This window comes from Ptychodera flava, chromosome 7, assembly GCF_041260155.1.
Source record: "Ptychodera flava strain L36383 chromosome 7, AS_Pfla_20210202, whole genome shotgun sequence".
Lineage (NCBI taxonomy): Eukaryota > Metazoa > Hemichordata > Enteropneusta > Ptychoderidae > Ptychodera > Ptychodera flava.
Window position 1 is genome coordinate 34,428,737 of NC_091934.1, and position 19,800 is coordinate 34,448,536.

The 19,800-nt window shown below is 38.6% G+C and overlaps 1 protein-coding gene across 1 annotated transcript in view; it reads right to left on the reverse strand.

The window, feature by feature from the left end:
- Nucleotides 1-19,800, reverse strand: part of LOC139137381 (rootletin-like) — a 93,615-nt gene that overhangs the window by 32,179 nt on the left and 41,636 nt on the right. The window contains 3 exon segments of the mRNA XM_070705437.1: nt 1,736-1,863; nt 6,075-6,158; nt 6,558-6,740. Of these exon segments, the coding sequence (XP_070561538.1) occupies nt 1,736-1,863; nt 6,075-6,158; nt 6,558-6,740 (395 nt within the window).

A 19,800-nucleotide genomic window follows, 5' to 3' on the forward strand; every position in this document is an offset into this window, starting at 1 on the left:
CCATAAAGATACAGAGTGCTTTACAATGAATTATTTGACTTTTAGTGATAATAAGATGTTTACAGAATTTTAGAGTAAAGATCACAGGAAAACGGTTTCCAGAAAGTTATGTTATGTAAGATTAGTCCAGAAATACTTAGTTTAGTATGAGACAGAACATTCTTGGTAGAATCATGGATGTTATGGACATTGCTGGGGCAAGGGATTGGAGACACATTTTAGAGCACACAGGGACGGCTGGTTAGGTGAATGCACATACTGGGGAGAAAACAAAACATGCACACAAACAAACAAACACAAGGCACAAAGGTCATGCTAAATGTTAATACCATTGTTATCAAATAGGGATGAATACATCAACCTGATGTAAGTGTGTATACAGAAATGCATAAAATGCTAGTAGGAGAGTTATTGCCCAGTAAAAAAGGTGTTATAGGAAAATATTGTCCGGTCAGAGGTCACCAGTACTTCAATATAGGACTGGCTACTGTATACATATTGGCCCTTGACATGAAAGATGGAAAGGATGCAGTGTGCCTTACAATCTCACTACATAGAGTCATGAATCACGCTAATCACTGATGATGTTGAAAAGTGACAAGAAGCCTGCCAACAAAGTTAGAAAGAAAAACTGAGAAACAGACCTGAACCCAGCGAAGTTCAAAACCTGACTGTGAATCACTCTCTAGCAAACACAGATTAAAGTGTCTGAGCTAATTATACCCGTGAAAGAATGCCTCCATAGCTCCCAGCTAGGCATTACATCACGGCTTTGCATACAGAACTTGGACAGAATGGACCAGTTTGGATACACAGCAAGCAAAGTAGATAAACACAAAGGGAGTAAGCCTAGATATCTCAGTGTTGGTTTTTGCAAGTACAGGTATTGTGATGAACATGTACGCGTATTTGTGATCTGCAGACAACTGAACACAATTCCTTCCTGTTTATTCTCATGAACAGAGTTAAATGGACGCAGTTCGATCGTCAGCGTGAACGATTTACACCTTGGTGTGACTGACAGAATTCTGACAACCGTGATGAAAAGCTTTATCAAGTTGTCTCTGTAACGGACAAAACAGAGCTTGAACAATTGCAACATATGTTTCTAGGGTTCTGAAGAATGCCGTTGAGTCACAAGACAGACTGACAGACGTAGAGCATCTAATTCACAATACACTAACACATCTCCAAGAGGAGTTAGTTTTCTATTGTACGTACAAATAACCAGCCCAACGATACTACGGTATGACACAGACTAAACATGCTCTTGTGATTTCAGGAAGAGGTACACTTCATACACGTAGCACCAGAGTGCTATCTAAACCACTGACTCAACAGTGTTTGCTCTTACTGTAGAAAATTTTACATAATACATGTATTGGTATCGGGCTGATTCCAGGAAATGTCTAGCAATTCTTTTGCCGAAAAAATTTCAGAAACCTCCAAGGTTTGAGGGCACATCGTGTACAACATAGGATTTATACCTGAGGAAAGTAACTCAAAATATGTGCTAGAATCTCACGACAGCACAGCATGCAATGGCTTTGAACACATCAAATGGATTGCATGGATGGACCATACAGGACTTCAACGCACATCGACAAATCTGGGTGGGATGTATGCTAAGCCCCATAGCCAGGGATTTTGAACACAGAAAACACAGCTAGGCACTGCAGAAACACAGGAAACACAGCTACGCATCGCACACTTTGATTTCACGTGACTTTCTCACCTCTGCTGTTCCTCTTCCAGTTTGATTAAGGCACTCTCCAGGTCAGTACTGTGTTCCTCCTCCTGCATCATGAGCCGATGTTCCGTGCTTTCCAGACGAGTTGCCAGACTGTCCGTTGTGCTCCTCAGCTGTTTACATCAGAGAAACAAAAAAGTTAAATCAATAATTCATAAACACTGCATGCATCACAGAAACAAAACAATGGACATTGGCACGGGAGAAATATTTAACTCAAGCAGTCCTGGCAGAATCATCATGTTTAACCCTTTGAGTGCTGCAATGTTTGCAACCAAAATTTTAATGCAACATTTTACAAATTTTTATGATTTTTTTTCTGTAAATTTTTTGATAATTTTGGACCGAATGGACATCAGGACCAAAATTTTAATGCAACATTTTACAAATTTTTATGATTTTTTTTCTGTAAATTTTTTGATAATTTTGGACCGAATGGACATCAGGAACACTCTCAGTTTAAAGTTGATGTATCATTACGACTTGTGACAACTAATTTGTACCATTTTTGAGCCAAAATGGAAGCAACAAATCCTTGAATGAAATAATTCGCAGGCAAATGTAATGGAACTGAGTGCTGCCCAGGCTTAGGATTACAGAATAAATTAAAGCTGCAAGCAGAGTTGCGGGGCCCAAGCGGTTACATTGTTTTGAAGTTCTTCAACTGATCATAATATGTACAAAATTTGAACTTGGTAAAATCTTTTGCATCTTGTTAAGAAGGAAATTGAACATAATTGCATAGTTACTGTTGGTTTACTAGTAAACGTAAGTTTTACGCAAAATCCAATATGACGGCAGAAACGCTTGGCAGATCCAAATGTCTTTTGCAAGCATGAAAGAGATCACTCTAAGGATGACAGCTCAATCGTTGGGGGTTTTTTTGAAAAAGAACAATTTTGAAGATTAAAGTACGATTTCCACAAAATCCAAGATAGCGGCCAAACCATGATTTAGATATGTGCATATTTAATTAGGTACCGGATATTGCACCATATGGTCTACCATCATACCAAATATGAAGGATGTAGCACTTGTAGTTACTGAGTTATGGACATATATGTATATTTGAGGTCAAAGGTCATCGAGGTCACGTGACATTTTGTCAAAAGGTTTCTATCCCATTCCTTTCCCCATATACCAAAATCAGGCCTCTAGCTCTATTTGCTTGCCCAGAATTATATATGTCCACATTTAATGAGGTTTATGATGTGGCGTGATAAGGTCTCCCATCATACCAAATATGATGGATGTAGCACTTGTGGTTACTGAGTTATGGACATATATGTATATTTGAGGTCAAAGGTCATTGAGGTCATGTGACATTCTGTCAAAAAAATTGTATCCCATACTTATCCCCAAACACCAAAAATCAGATCTCTAGCTCTGTTGGCTTGCCCAGAATTAGTTATGTGCATATTAAATGAGGTACCGGATATGGCACCATATGGTCTCCCATCATACCAAATATGAAGGGTGTAGCACTTGTGGTTACTTAGTTATGAACATATACGTATATTTAAGGTCAAAGGTCATCGAGGTCACATGACATTTTGTCAAAAAAATTGTATTGCTAAGTTATGCCTATATACCAAAAATCAGACCTCTAGCTCTATTGGCTTGCCCAGAATTAGATATGTGCATATTTAATGAGGTACCGGATAAGGCACCATATGGTCTCCCATCCTACCAAATATGAAGGGTGTAGCACTTGTGGTTACTTAGTTATGAACATATACGTATATTTAAGGTCAAAGGTCATCGAGGTCACATGACATTTTGTCAAAAAAATTGTATTGCTAAGTTATGCCTATATACCAAAAATCAGACCTCTAGCTCTATTGGCTTGCCCAGAATTAGATATGTGCATATTTAATGAGGTACCGGATATGGCACCATAAGGTCTCCCATCATACCAAATATGAAGGATGTAGCACTTGTGGTTACTGAGTTATGGACATATATGTATATTTGAGGTCAAAGGTCATCGAAGTCATGTGACATTTTGTTAAAAAAATTGTTTTTTGTAGTTATCCCTATATACCAAAAATCTGACTTCTTGCTCTATTAGATTGCCCAGAATTAGATATGACTCTTACATAGGCCAGAATAAGCCATTTGTATGGCTTAGCTGCAGAGGTATAGGGGAGGTCAAAGTCATTGAAAAATCAGAAAAATAATACTTTAAAAATCTTCTTCTCAAAAACTGCCAGGTTAATTTCCTTGAATTTATTATATAGCATCTAGTAGTATGGCCTATAAGTTTACGAAAAGATTTTGGTGTTAGTTCTGGAGAAGTAGATTTTTGAAGATTAAATTGTTTTTTTTCGAAAATCCAATATGGCGCCTAATCATGTGACTGATCCAAATGTCTTTCACAAACTTAAAAGGATCACCCTAAGGATGACATGAGTAAATTTCAGTTAAATCGGTGTGTTTGTTCTGGAGAAGAAGATTTTTAATGATTAAATTGCAATTTTCGTAAAATCCGAGAAGGCGGTCAAATCATGTGACCGATCCAAATGTCTTTCGCAAACTTGAACAGATCACTCTAAGGATGACATGAATAAAATTTCAGTTAAATCGGTGTGTTTTGTTCTTGAGCAGAAGATTTTCAATGATTAAATTGTGATTTTCGTAAAATCCAAAATGGCGGCCAAATCACGTGACCGATCGAAACGCCTTTCGCAAACTTGAAAGAGAGACTCCTAGGGATGACATGAGTAAATTTCAGTTAAATCGGTGTGTTGGTTCTGGAGAAGAAGATTTTCAATGATTAAATTGTGATTTCGTAAAATCCAAGATGGCGGCCAAATCACGTGACCGATCGAAACGCCTTTCGCAAACTTGAAAGAGATCCTCCTAGGATGACATGAGTAAAATTTCAGCTAAATCTGTATGTTGGTTCTGGAGAAGAAGATTTCTAAAATTAAATTGGTATTTTTCGCAAATCCAATATGGCCACCACGTCGCGCGACTATTCGAAATTTCTATACCCAGGTGCACGAGATCTCATAGGTACCTATTAGCCCTGCAAGTTTCAGAAGTTTGCGGTAAGCGGTGATTGAGTTCTAGGTCGACAAAAAAGAGCGGAAGAAGAAGAAGAAGTAGAAGAAGAAGAAGAAGAAGAAAGTTGAACTCCTATAAAACCAATAGGGGCCCAGCCGGTAGGCTTGGGCCCCTAATTACCCTGTGTTTAGCAACTACTCTGTTCTACATGAATTATTTTGTGAAGTCAAAACAGACACAAATGACTGGCAAATTTCAGAGATGAGAAAAATTATACTGTCTGGGTTAATATAGCTAGAATATGCAAAAAGACATGCATCAGAAATGTGGTATGATAAACGAACAGCATGTGAATCTACGCAAAAACAAGTTTGAAAACTTCACATGTTATTAACATGGGATTTGTGAAATGATTATGAAATCTGGGAAAACATATGGGAACACAGATTAATGCTGAGAACAACGACGCAAAAGGCAAATAAAGCGACTATGGACAAGTTATACTTGTACAAAAAAAATTATGCACTATAAAAAGTCAGCAGGCAAACAGGAAATAGCTGTAAAATGTATCATTAGAAAAGAAATACACAAACACATCTACCAAGTCTTATGAAAGCTTGGCATTTAACAGAATTAATGTATAATACATGCAAGGTAACAACAAATATTACGTATAACGCAAATATAAATTGTAAAGGTGCTGGGTTGTAAGATACTGTTATTACATCAAAGTCTGTGGATATTATGTTGATATTGAAGTAAAGTCATTCTTGTGCGTTGAAAGAAGGCGATAGACAGGAAAGGTGACAGAGCTGTATGAAAATTTTGTACAAAGATAATGTCTTCAAATGTTTATGCGTGTGGAAAGGGTTTTTTTTATAAAAACTGATATAATGTGTCAGTTTTATTTCGCAGAGTGCCACCGCGTTGCTGGTTGAGCTTGGTCGGTTTCGTAACTTTGTACATCGCGGTCATGGATGGCAATTTGAGAATGACGATAACATATTTGCAGGAATCGGTCAAGAATTCGCACGCTCAGATTTGATAACAATGTGCACAAGATGCGAAGGGATGAATAGCTATGCATGCAAAGGGATTGCGAGGAAATCAACAGTCGCAAAAACAGTGAAGTTAGTATGAATATTGACGCAACGTAGTTGGGAATGGAAAGTAGACACATTACGAGTTGGTAACATCAACTACGTAGCAGAGACATTATCCAGTGCTGGAGTTACATCAGGTACAACAGAAGTAAAGGGAACTGGTAGATGGAAAACAAGCCGAGCTTTGACCCGAACTTTGACCAGACCCTTACCCTGTGCTGTTGTCGCTCAGTTTCAGCCAACTTATCCGAGAGCTGCGCTTCGAGTTCGCCGCATTTTCTCTTGTACTGCAAGACCTGAAATGACGTCAATACCAAAACAATGTTAGTTTCACAGCAATCTGAAGCGGGTACTTGTTTGAGGGGAGAATGGTGGGGAGGGAGAGGTTAATGTGATAACATTAATGACACAAGTGAAAAAGTCAATACAGAGGCTTTGGGAGAAGGGGAAGGGGAGGAGTGAGGGGGGTGCGGACTTATTTTAGAATTTAACGTTTCCAATCTGCTCACTTTTACCCTCTTGATATAAATTTCAAAACCAGACATTTGAAGATGTTTCAACAGAAAACATGAAACAGAAAATAATAAAATTGGGCACAACCCTCCCCTTCAGAACATAGCATTATGGTAAGGCCAATCTGCATTTGCTGTTATGTTGGGCTGTTCCAATTTCACTGTTAGAGGGGTGTGCCTTACCTTTGCTTGCAGTTTCTGGACAAGCTGTGCCTGCCTCTGTTGACCATCTTGATACGCCTGTAACTTGCGTTTGTAGCTAGCATGTTCGTCGTCCAGTTTTCGTCTCAGCTCAATATTCTGAGACATCATGCCCTTGCTGCCGATGTCATCTTTCTCCACCTCCGGTTTCAAAGACGTTTCCAACTGAGAATGCAAAGTGTAAAAGAAGTCAACAATTAGGAATAACTGAAGTTCAAAGAAAGAAGCTGCATACAGGTTTCCCATTCACATAAATCCCTGATACACATATTTGTAATAAAAACACACTGCACACAACGTGCTCACATTTGTCAAGCATATAACCACTGCATACATACATAAAAGACGTGCTTCAAGTACTTTCAAGCAATCACAGTACACAAATATAACACACAACCAATAAAAGCAGTCGGTTAAATCATGGATGAACGACTGCATCCACATTTCCTGCTTGAAATAAATTTGCTGATTGGTCGGATTCAGTGAGGAATAGCGACTCAGCTTGGACCAGGAAATGTACTGACTTACTTTGAGAAAAATGCCCCCAAAACTATGCACACCATGGTTGATTCAATGTACAGTTTGGAAAGACAACACAGCCATGTGATTTGAAAACAAGTACACCATGCTTCTGGACAAATCTCTGATGACTTGCAGAATTATTTTCACTGAAAGAACTAGCAAGCCAGTGCAAGTTACATGATCAGTAAGATTGAAAAAAAGCTGTAAATGTAAGGAGTTTAGCTACAAATGTAAATTACCCGTGATTTGGGCACTGTGATCAGACGATGCATTCGACTCGGTGAGTGATCTAGTCCTAGCAAGGAATAATCCACGCTGAAAGACCTATTAGTGAGCTGATGACGCTTAAATGGTTGTTCCATCACAGGCTGGCGGCCAATCCCTAAGAGCCGATCTTTCATGGGCTGATACCCGCCGATTTTACGACTCATGGGGACAGACTGCCGTCTGATTTGTGGTTGGTATTTTGGTGCCAGAGTGCGTCTTATATCTGGTTGGTTTTTGCTTACGAGAGGCTGTTGGAATGTTGCTCGTTGTTTTGTTTCTGTTTTGCGCTGGATTTCTGGTTCTGTGATTTTTTGTTTGTCTTTCGTGTCAGGTGGATTCTTTGTTTCAGATTGCTCATCTTTGACCGGCTTTTCATCTTTTTGGGGTATATCTTTCTCGGGGGGTTGGTCTTCCAGGGATTTGCGCTTCCCAAGTTGGATCTCACTGCGCACGACAAATCTTTCACCTTTCTTTTCAGTCTTAGATGGCGCCCCTTCATCCAAAATCATTATTTCTAATTCGCTTTTATGGCGAGCTTCATCGCTAATCCCTGAGTCAGAAGTTGGTTTGGATTCTGTTTCAGTTTCTTCAGGTTTTTTATCCTGATTGGTATCATCTTTGATGTCTTCAGTGCTTCGGGACAACGTGGGTGTCAGCGGCAGCTCTATCTCGATCTCCTTTCGCTCCAGTTCATCTTGGTCGTCTCCGGCGCCTGCATCTCCACTCAAAGAGATATTGCCCTCCGAGTCTACGGACATTGACCGGGACAGGCGGCCCAGTCGGGGGCTGCCCGGCTGCTTGACTTTGCGCAGCGTATGAATTTTGACATCGTGGAGGGATGCAGACCGTCGCGGTGTCACAGGCGGGCTCCTGCCTCCCTCTTGATCAGAACTGCTACGGGGACTCAAGTCGCCGGGAGAGGAGAGCCTTCGTCCAAGCGGGTGCGTCCCCAGCTCTTCCGCCAAGACATCGTCTCCCTTCATTGCTGACTCCCACTGAACAAGGCGGATAATTAACAGAAAGTGTGAGTTGAGATTTTGTGCCAGAAAAACTGAGAATGTGTTGAAAAAACCTTCCCACATTTCCTTCCTTGTGCTTCTTGATCAGAAAATGGGACGTTAGTAGTGTGTGACTTTTGACACATGTAAATGAAAGGATAGAGTACTCGCACCACCAGAAGAAAGACTGGATCTCTAAATCTGATTACCAGAATTGTTAATGTCGTATTCATCAAAAGTGCTTAGAGATGTTGAAGCCACCAAACGGAATGTAGACAAGGACACAAGAAGAGACCAAAAGCTCTTTGAATTAATAAAGTACTACAAGATGCTGGTTAAAATTGTCAGAAAAGTTTGAAAGTAGGACAGACTTGGCACTATTACGATGCTATTAATTATTAAAATCCAAATGCCTGTCAACTGGTATGTACCTCTTCGACAGGCAATTACTTACGAATTAGCACCCTCGAGGTTCTTAAGCTGAACTGACCTGACATGTTCTACACTAGCTTTTGTGAAGAATTGATTTTTGTCCGAAAATAGTTCTGCAGCTCCATTCTACTGACTGTAATGGCATCCGTAGCTCGCCTGTTTAATAATTCACAACTTTTTAATCAAGTGCAGGATTTTTCGCGGGGTATTATGACACAATGGGCGAATTAGCCCCTGTTTGATAGATTAGAGAACAGAGCAAGGTCTTAGGTGACTGGGAGACTTGAGAATACTACACTGTCTTGACTCGCTTACAAGTGACATGGTAAATAAATACTACGAAGTCACGATTTGGGAACAGCCCTTTGCCTTGAGTTAATGATGTCTTCCTTTCAGAACAAGGTATTGTTTTGAGTAGAGGAGTGATTAACATCTGAAAAAAAGACAAGTATGCAGCTTTGTGAACGACTACCTGCTTTTCAAGTATGCTGACTTCCCAATGGGCATGTTTCTGGTACAAATGACACAGTCATCTGATGGGTTTCTTGTACAACCGCCCGAACAATGGCACGATGAGTAGCTCAATTGATGGGGAAAAGAAAACTAGTCATTGTACCGATGCAATAACATTAGTTAATTTGATGTGTCCATTATCAAAACTCACTGTTGTGTCTTTACAAGGGAGATTTGCACCTTAGTGACGAGAACACATGTTCCTTGTCATGTTTTATCAACGTCCTGGCAGACTATTTTGTGAAAAAGCATCAATGTTGATGCAAAAATTATGTGGCATTTGGACTCAATGCAAACGTCAAGTGGAGCATACTATGCATGTCAGCCATGTTGTCGTCTTTGAGTGGCAAACGTTAAACATGTATCTGAAACATGAGATGAATTTACTACATGCACGGAACACCTAACTCTAACTGCCGCTAAAACCTGCATCTGACACTTTTTAACCTACACCAATTGACAAGGTGAAAACTTTCATCCATCCACGAGTATTCTATTATTTAACAGGATGTAAACAATCCATAGTAGAGTATGTGTTGGAATGTCGACTTGGCAACATGGTAGAGAGATTTTGGCTTTGGCAAGGAAATTCTTCAATCTTCATAAAATTTATACGGTCTACAACTGTCTGCAGACAATACAGTTGGCAGTCATTAATCTTGACATCCTGTTGTCACCTGACCCATAGTGATATCACTTTTAAATGACACGATTACTTCTAAATTTCCCCACTACAACTGATACTAGCAAACATCAAAACCCACACTTTTCGGTCTTTCTTGTTTTTTTAAAATCAGTGGTGGTGAAGGAATTACGTTGAAAACGGCCTAATAGCAAAAGTGAACACCGACAAACGAACTAGCCAGACAGACATGTCGGAGGAATTTGGAATCAGTGCCAAGTTGTCCACAATTATTGGTGCCACGAGGAGTGAGTGATATGATACCCTTCAGAATGTCAGTAAGATTATCAATGCAGAGAAAAAAATGGCAAAAGAGAGAGAAAGAGAGATAGAAATAACAGATGATGAGTAAAAAAGCTGGTGCTACTTGCTTGCTGAACTCGCGACTTAACCCAGCCTGTCGACGCTTTTGAAGACCCTGTATCACTAGCCATGACTTCCGACGAGGTGGAACAGACGCTGACGTCCCCTACAGTAACTCTATCCTGCCAGGTCTAACTGTTTCAGCTATGCAAATGACGCTTATTGAGCTTGGCAAGAAGAGAGAAAAGCCGAATGGGCAGCCCCAATATCTAATATTGATTGACCCCTGCATAAATGCCATCTATTATCGATTCAAACAAAAGGGGAGCACAATTCCATCGGGGATTGACAGATCTGGAAGTTTTTTATTGACTGGTGACTAAAGCCCTCACAATTTTCTGTAGCAGGTGTTTTGACGTCTTTGCTGCGAGTCCCAGTCATTCCACCGGTGCTGTGTTCTCGCACAGGGCAGTCAGGGGGCAGGCTGGATCAAAACAAAGTCTGTTTCTCAAGTTACTCTGTGAGCTTTTCAACGAACATGGATAACGGACATCATCTCCCTTGGTGGCAACCCCATGCCAAGTTTTCTGCGTCCAGCCTTTGTCATGTAAATCAGACAACTAGTTGTGACAGACTCGGCAATCGATCGGACAATAGGCTTAGGCACGCAAATGACATGCAAATTAATTAGAAAATGCCACACAGTATACTTGCAGTGGTAGAACACAGCTTACAGTTACAAGAATCATTGCATTTTGTAAAACATTTACACAACCACCACTATCTGGTCTTCGTTAAAATAGGTGTACTTTTTTGTTGTGTGCAGAACTGAGCAACTTTTCCCATCAAATCTGAAATGAGGTCCATGCTTGAGCATGTTAAGAAAAGCTTAACCAGACAGCGCCCTCTATAGGATAGCATTAAAAATAACCATGGCTACCAATATGGCTACTCTAACCACTTGTTGAATTGTTCTGAGCTAAGATATATTTGGGGCTGGAAAAAACACTATGAGATTATTAAATTTTTACAGAATGCATGCTTGAGTGACTGAAAAAAATGTCAAATTATCACTTCCTTGCCATCTGAGCAGAAATTTGGTTCCAATTTCATGTTGTTGAGAATCCCTGTTGTTACTTGAAAGGTGGGTGGGTAAACACAAACCGAATGAAAACTTGATTGGTAACAAGATGAAAAAGCAGACTGCTCGCAGCAACTCTAAACTAAACGACTTCAATTAAACTTCCTGGCACGGTGCCAACATTCCTCAGGCACTGGAGCTCACGTCTTGCTTGATCTTTGACCTGCCATTATTAAAGCTGGGTAGCAGTAGTGCAAATAGTTTTTGCTCTGCACGGTTGCTGAGCCAGGCAGCCATGGTGGATATCAACAGAGCTATTTCACATTGTTTTAAAGCTGCACAGTATCAAACCAGTGGCACTCCATCAACGTCCGCTGTCATGTCTGATCTATGATCAATTCTGAGCTCAGTATGACAGACAGCCTGCAGACACACTGAAAAGTACCATGTCCTGCCTTTAGACTATGGCAGTTCTCATATCAAATAATTTCACCAAAATCACACCCATAAAACCACTGTACAGAGTAGTATTAAATGTAAAATTGAAAATCTACTTTTCAGATTGTTGTTCAAAGTATATTGACACTCCACAAAAATCAGAATAAATTTTAAAAAAAGTATGTACAATTTGTGTTAAATGAAATCTACGAAGTTACTGTAGTGTACATTTATGCTACCAATCCATACTGATTTTTGACGAAAAAATAAATAGATTTCAAGATACTTAGGTCTGAATGTAAATTCTTGCTGGTCGAATGGCCGAGAAATTGCAAATAGTGAGCAAGTCCAGGCATTTACAGATGACAAAACAGCCTACCTGAGGCAACAAGAAGATTAAATTTCAAACTTTACACCATTTTAAAATCGACACAGAAAAACACCAGACCATACCTCGGAGAGTTTCTTCAACATCAGACTCAGTCGCGCTGAGGGGTTGTCAGCCATGGTTCAAACCCAGCGACGACTGAAACGTCTCAGGTGAGATCTGTTGATCTAGTTCAATCCAGACAAAGGTGAGCGGATAGAAAGAAAAAAGCATCCGATCCAAAAAACACTACGGGCAAATGTCTCACTGTAGCCGATTTAATTAAGAGGGGCTTTCAGTATTATGGCAGGCATTCCATCTCAGGTACGGGGAAACGTAATACCTGTATTGAGGGTCAATCACAACGTGGTAACACCGCCCAACCGTAATGTTGCAAATCTGTTGCACACATGGTAAATAGAGCGAAACTTAAGCCAAAACGGCAATACTGTTTCACATAGCTCGGCTCAGGTGCAGACCGTCTTTTCAATCAACACATCGCAAATCTCCACATCCCTTGAATATCATGCACACCAGAAAATGTATTTAATTCATAAACATTTTAGAAATTAAAATAACATGTGTGTGACTTTCAATAAGCTACTGTGAAAGCAGCGACAAATATTACCATCCTAGCTTTTTATCAGACTGGTATCAACCAATATTGACCTAAAGTGATGACTCTTTGTGTTGAAAAGTGCTATATTTAAAAAAAAAATTGAAGAACGCTACATTTAAATATTTTGATCACATTATACCTGACGGATAGCTCCTAGGTATCTGCGTTTTGAGTCACGAAACTTCTTTTCAATTATAGAATCAATTATTTTAGTATCAATGCTGACAAAATAAATTGCTTTTACCTTAAAAGTGTGATCTTATAGTGCAAATTCAAATGACAAAAACATGCTGCACGCAGCATTTTGTTCTTTAGAGAGTTTCATTCATAACTTAAAACCTTTCACCAATGCTTGCAAACCTGATGGATCGATATTTTTACCCTAGAGTCACATCACAGAGCTTGTTAATTATATTTGTAAAAATTGGATTTCATTTTAGGGAAGGCGTCTTCTAGCCCATCCATTGTGGTGCGACACGTTCCTTGCAATCACAGAATCAATACACCACTCTGGCAAACAATAAACCCTGGTCAATTCGTGCGATATTTCTCCCCGTTTCTCACAATACGACACTGTTCATGTTACTTGAGGTCAGCTCTGAGGACAAAAGTCTGGTGACAACTGAAGTGCTCCAAAGCTACTTAGAGACCTAACATACGATGAAACCTAGGATACAAATCAAAAGGACGCTATTTGAAGATCCCAGATCCCCTCAACATATTGACTTCATTTTTTCGCAGTCACTGTCAAGGTCTTGGATGCTCGGCTGCCTATCTTGACAAGTTTGATTGAAATCAAACAAACTGACAAGCAGCAATTTGACAGGTGTCTATAATGTTTCACCTTTGCAATGAGCAACCTGGCTTGGTGTCAGCAGGACGCTTATACCAGGAAAATAAGAACAGAAAATGAAAAAAATGATGCCTGCTAAATGCAATGATAGTCAATTGTGTTTCGGAATATACATGCTGCCACAGAAAAGACAAAGTCTGCAAAACTAAATATTTTTTTTAACAATGTCGATCAAGCACTCTTACTTTGAAACTGAAATTTTGTCACAACAACTGAAATTTTGTCATGACAAAAATGCCAAAACAAACAATTTACATGATCTTTTGCTAATTTTCATGTTACCCTGTCTGCTTCAATTTATCATATTCCATTGGTGAATATTTCCTAAAATCTTAGGACATGGCTGAATTGCCTACTTGTTTAATTTGTAGAAGGCATCTCAGGATTAACTCTCCAAAGATGCCAGCTGATACCATGCAGTGTTCGCGCTACCGCTCGCCAGACGGCAAAATGGCGAATTGATTCACTCATTGGCGACTCAGACGGTCGGAACAATCGCCAGACTGGCGACTCAAAATGTGCACGTTCGGTCACTTTGTTCTACGATGTTCTGTTGCATTGCGGTGTTTGTTTTTAATACTTCTTGGGAAGTCTTTCACCATAGTACTACCGTACTCATCTAAGTATAAGCCCCGCCACTGTTTTCAGAGTATAATGGGTCGTACAAGTTGGTAAATTACTTTTCAGATCAAAGAAACTAATGGGACATCGAAGTTCTTGTGATAGTATCGTGAGGAAAATGGCACGTATACATGTACTTGTGCCCCTCCAAAATGTCCCCGTTACCTAAATAGAATAGTCCCACTTCAGTGACGTCCGCCATTGTTCACGTTCACGCTGTCCTGTTTTCCCGGGAGGTTGTCATAGTGTATTTAAACATGCAATTTCAGTTGTTTTCAGCGATCATCCTTTCATCTGTGAAGAGCTTTTACCGGTGACCATTACAATTTTCACTGCTCTGCTGTTGTTTTCACAAGACACGGACCGTTTGATCTTGGAAAGTAGAGTTGCTTTTACGTGCAGCCAATGCACATGCCAGTTCACGGGTTCAAACCATGCTCTTGAACGTGAACGGCAGCATACATGATGTCTTTGTTTCACGTTTATATTTTATTTCAAGGTATGATTCAAGCTGAAATGTCACCAAAATGTCACTTTTATAGCGAGGGATTGTGCAAACCAGTTTGATTTGAAACAGCTTTGTAAAACACTGTTTACTTAGCTCGGAAATTGTTACTGAGTTTTGCTGTCTTTTGGCCATGCACGGACGTGTATCAGTATCAGTACTAGTGATCATGGCATGCCATGCCACGTTCATGAAGATCTTGAGGATGTTTCTCTTTTCTGTATTTTTTTGGACTTCACAATTTCTTTGGTCAATTTTTGAAAGTTCAAGTGGCTTTCAATAGTCATGCATGAGTTTTGATACGAAGCATTCTTTTTATTGAACTATTAAAGCAGCACTGAGGATACATATGATGATGAGAAAGTGGCAGACTTCTGAAATATTTGGTTATCATTATTCTTGAGTGTTTAATGATATCACCTTTGACCCTTCGAGATGAATGTGTGCGACCCTTGACCTCACCTCTCAAAAGAAAAATCTGGCTACTTGTGTTCACACTGTATTAGCCAAAAAGGCTAATCAGCTTGAGTAGCCAGAGCAAACCCTGATACCATGGCAACTGCTACATGCTCTGGTACCTAGCAACAGGGACAAGATGGTGGCATGTTTGATAAGACAAACATGATGGCCAAATCACAAAACAGTGCTTAAAGATTGTCTAGAAATTGATACATTAATGTGGAAACAATAATAGATTTACCAGGAAAGAAAAATATTAATTTGGACGGAAACATAATTTTAAATATTATAATGATGATGATTTTTTCTGGCAAATACTTTGACTTTGCACTTTTTTCAATAACACTGGTCCCCCATTTGATTAATAGATGTGTGTCAAAAACAATAATTGATGAACAGAATACGACATGTTAATAACTTTTTGTCTGTTTCAATGATTTGTGTCGTGACATCAAATTTCATTGTCAGGAAAATGATGACCCGCACGATGAACACCTGTTTAATCAATTTAAACATCATACTGTGCTGGCAGTAGCTGGCATATTCAGTATGACATCCATTTTCATTTTCCTTAAACAAAAAGACTGTATTTATTTAGGTCTGCTGTTCATATTTATTGAAAAGAACAGAGGCAGTGTTTATTAAATTTCACTTAGTACATATCTGCTATTTTAATTTATTCATAAAGATTTTAGCTTTGGATTTAAACTCTACTGATATTGTCATTACATATCCTTTTACAAAACAATATTTTCAATACCTTGCTTTTTTGAAAAAAAAGCTACTGTAGAATAGATAATTTGAATGGCAAGGGAATATGGGCAAACAGCTTTGTACATCATTAGTGCATTACAACAAAATTTTGAGTCTTTTCACAGTGAAGTGTGCTAAGCTTTTTCTTTCTTACCTCAAATGAACTGATCTGTCAACATCACGAATCAAGTGAGTTATTAGCAATTGTCACAATGTGAATATTAAGATGCCCCTATGACTGTATAATGATCTCTAAATATCATAGATGTCTATAAATAGCTTTCCTTACAATATATGTGTTGCTAGACCTGCGTATCTATGTTTGTTTCAATAATTTTTACCCGTTTATTTTATCCATTCCTGATGCAAAAAAATATTCTTCCTGACTATATTGAATATTAAATATAAATTTTACCATCCTCTAATTCAAAGAAAAACCTGTGCAAATAGCTTATTTAACAGTGGCCCACCATTTTTATAAACAATAGCTTAATACTGGTAGATATTGAAATTCAAACCCTGAAGATTAATATTTTTTATAATGAGCACAAAAGTTGCTGTGAGAATTATGAAATATTAATCTCTGATCCTAATAAAAGATTTTCCCCAATATTCCATTTTGTTTTTTACTGAATCTGAAAAACGGTACAAAAATCCTGAACAAGGCATTAAGCACAGATGTTGCCACAAACTGCTGTGTTGGCAAGCACTGTGTTCACTTAATACCCTTTCTATAAATACACTGTCAATAGACGCATCCATGAAAATTCTGAAAAAAAAAATAGAGAAAGACAAAAAAAGTTCAGATATTTACCCCGGAGTCAAACGTTAGTTCACTCACAAGGTCAAGATCAGGAAGAGAATCTGCGTATTCTTCCGTATCGACGTGGAAGTCCACGCTGCAATGGGAATATGACTCTGTATGTTCCATTTCTTGTTCGTCAGTCAACCAAGTCAGAATGGTGAGATATGCCAGCATACATCAATGGCAATTTCACTGATGATTTTGTTCTTCTCTGTCAGTTCAGACGCATGTAGGGCTTCATTCACTTTCTCCAATCGATGGCGTAAATGAATTTTCAAACCTCTTTTTTTTTCTGTGCTTGTTTTTGAATGAGTAGAACGTACCCCTTGTCAAAGAGATGCTTTGCAGTCTGATGTCATGCCAGCCCCTACCGTGTGACGCAGCAGAGGTGTAATGCGATCAGCTGTTGCTATTGTTGGTAGTGGGATAGGGTCAACGTGGCATGTGTTGCAACAGGCTGGAATCAACCATTCAAAAGTAACTATCTTGGAAAACTGTGTGCTATGATTTGTGTGTGAGGGCAGCATTCATATCTTATATTCCCTATATCACCTTGTTTTATCTAGCCTGTATTTTGCATATTGCATGAATTTCTCTATTTGGAAAGAGATGGGGTTTGCATGGGTGAACACTAAAGCTCGACAATCATACTTCAGATGTAACATCATCACTGTTTCCATGGAAACCACACAGAGAAACCACTTCATCCACACTTGACCTCATCAGCCACTCCCACATTGCCAACTTCTGTAGTCCTCACAAAAAATTGCCCAGATGTTTTGTAATTTAATCTAATGATGCCTTTGAAAGATCTACATGTATATCTTCCTTGGTGTAAATTTTTACATGCAGCATAACGTTACATAGCTAATGGCTTTTACTGTCTTCATCTCAAAATAATTCCATTAGAGTGCAATGAAGCCACCCAGATCATTAGAGGCATTGGTCACATGACACTGGACAGTAATCATAATAATGTGATGAAGCCCTGGACTGCCATATGCAATGATGAAGATGGGACTTCATACAATGACAAGGTTTCACGAACTTCTTCATCGTCAACGAGAACAAAAAATACTTTTCTTCAAGATGGCAGTACAAATCTCGACTCATTTTTAAAGAAAATATGATAAAAAAAATGCCAACATATTAAATATACAGAATTGATGTTACACGTCAAATATCATCATGTACATGTATTAAATACACAAGGGACAAAATGTTAATTTCAGTATCTTGCTACTATGATAGATGTAACAGCTGCTCCGACTAACTGCTTCAACTAAAGCTATTTGGGATAAAACCACATACTTCTAGAATATATTTCCTTCACTATTTGTCAATCCTCTCACAAAACAGGAAAAACTACTCATACAGGACACAGAGCACTCAGCCCGGAAGAGTTATCAAACAGTCCAGAGTGGCTCTGAAATACTTCAGTTGTATATCTATGCATTCAACAACATTCTACAACATATCATATCACCTCTGGTTTTGATGCTGCACAAAGCATGTAATATCATACTGTATATTATCAGGGCTACTGGATATTAATCAAATTGTGCTTTCATGGTAACAGAATTTACAAATATTGTTAATTGGAACTAGAATGAGTGCTTATTAGGTTTCATTGACTTGGCTAAAAACAGATTAATGGTGTTTTCTGTGCTGCAATGGTCACTTATATCAGAGGCCTAATTGCTGACTGGGCGCTTTTCTTTGTATGTACATGTACATTTAGTTATAATGTAATAAACTGGCAGTACGTAGTAAGTGATAGATTTCAGCCTTACATTTTCTACCAATACATTGAATTATACCGCCATGCACATTGCAGCTCATAGAGGAAGTTGCTCTTAACACCGAGCAAGTAAAAATTGTTTGTTTAATGTGGATGGATAAATGCCTTATAATTCCCATAGATTACTAATAATTTATCCTTGTCTCATTCGAACAGAGTCAAACAAATTTTCGGATGTTCTACAAACATCTGCAACTCCTGCATATCATATCGGTGAAAAGATTTCAAAATATGCTGCTACACTGGTTTCGGATCGATTTCCCTAGGTTATGGTATTTTGAAATTGACAAACAGTAGCGTAATGGATCTACACGTATACTATTACACACATGTAGTCTGCTGACATAAGATCTTTCCGAAAATTGAGTAATTTTATTTCAAACTCTGCACATGATGCCTTAAGGATTATTTTACACGGTACTGGTAACTCTGAAACCTCACAAATTCACCATTAAAATCTGTCAAATTAGCTACACCTTGAACAATTTGAGAACAGCGATACCAGTAAATTAACACGAACTCAATCTAACACACAGAGTGGCTTGCAGCTATTACACTTTTTCAATAATCGTTGAATTATTTTGCAAGTTTCAATTGATTTTTCTTGTTCAAAAACAATACTCACCAATTAATTAGATACAATGTAGTCTGTGTGTTACACATTTCACTGATGCTATAAATACACTTAAAGCCCCCAGGCTAAATAAGACTGAAAGACCCTGCATAAATTATTCATTAAGACTATACTTGTTACGATCAGATTGGAACTGAAAGTAAAGACAATGCAGTCTAGAGACTGTTAAGCTCCATTTTGTTGATGAAGACAAATTTCAAACTTGAAAAACTTTGCTCAAAAAAACTATCAATCTTTTCAGAAAAAAACTTTTAACATGTTTCTGTCTGACTAAATGGCATCTGTTTGTACATGTAGGTTGGCTTTGCAGTTATGTGTATCATCAACAATAAAACTACTGGGAATGTTGTGTAAACTCAAGTGCGTGCCATCTTTAGTTAGATAAAAGTCCTTATTATGTATGTGCATGCTCTGTAAAATAAATGGCTTCGTCCTGTATTACTCTTGGTGGATGTGTAACTGAAACAGTCTTAATGATTTGCCAAACAGTATCTGTATCATAGGTTTGAAATCATGCATGAATCCGAAACCTCATTAACTCATACCCTTATTTGAGTGGCTTGTAGGACAGG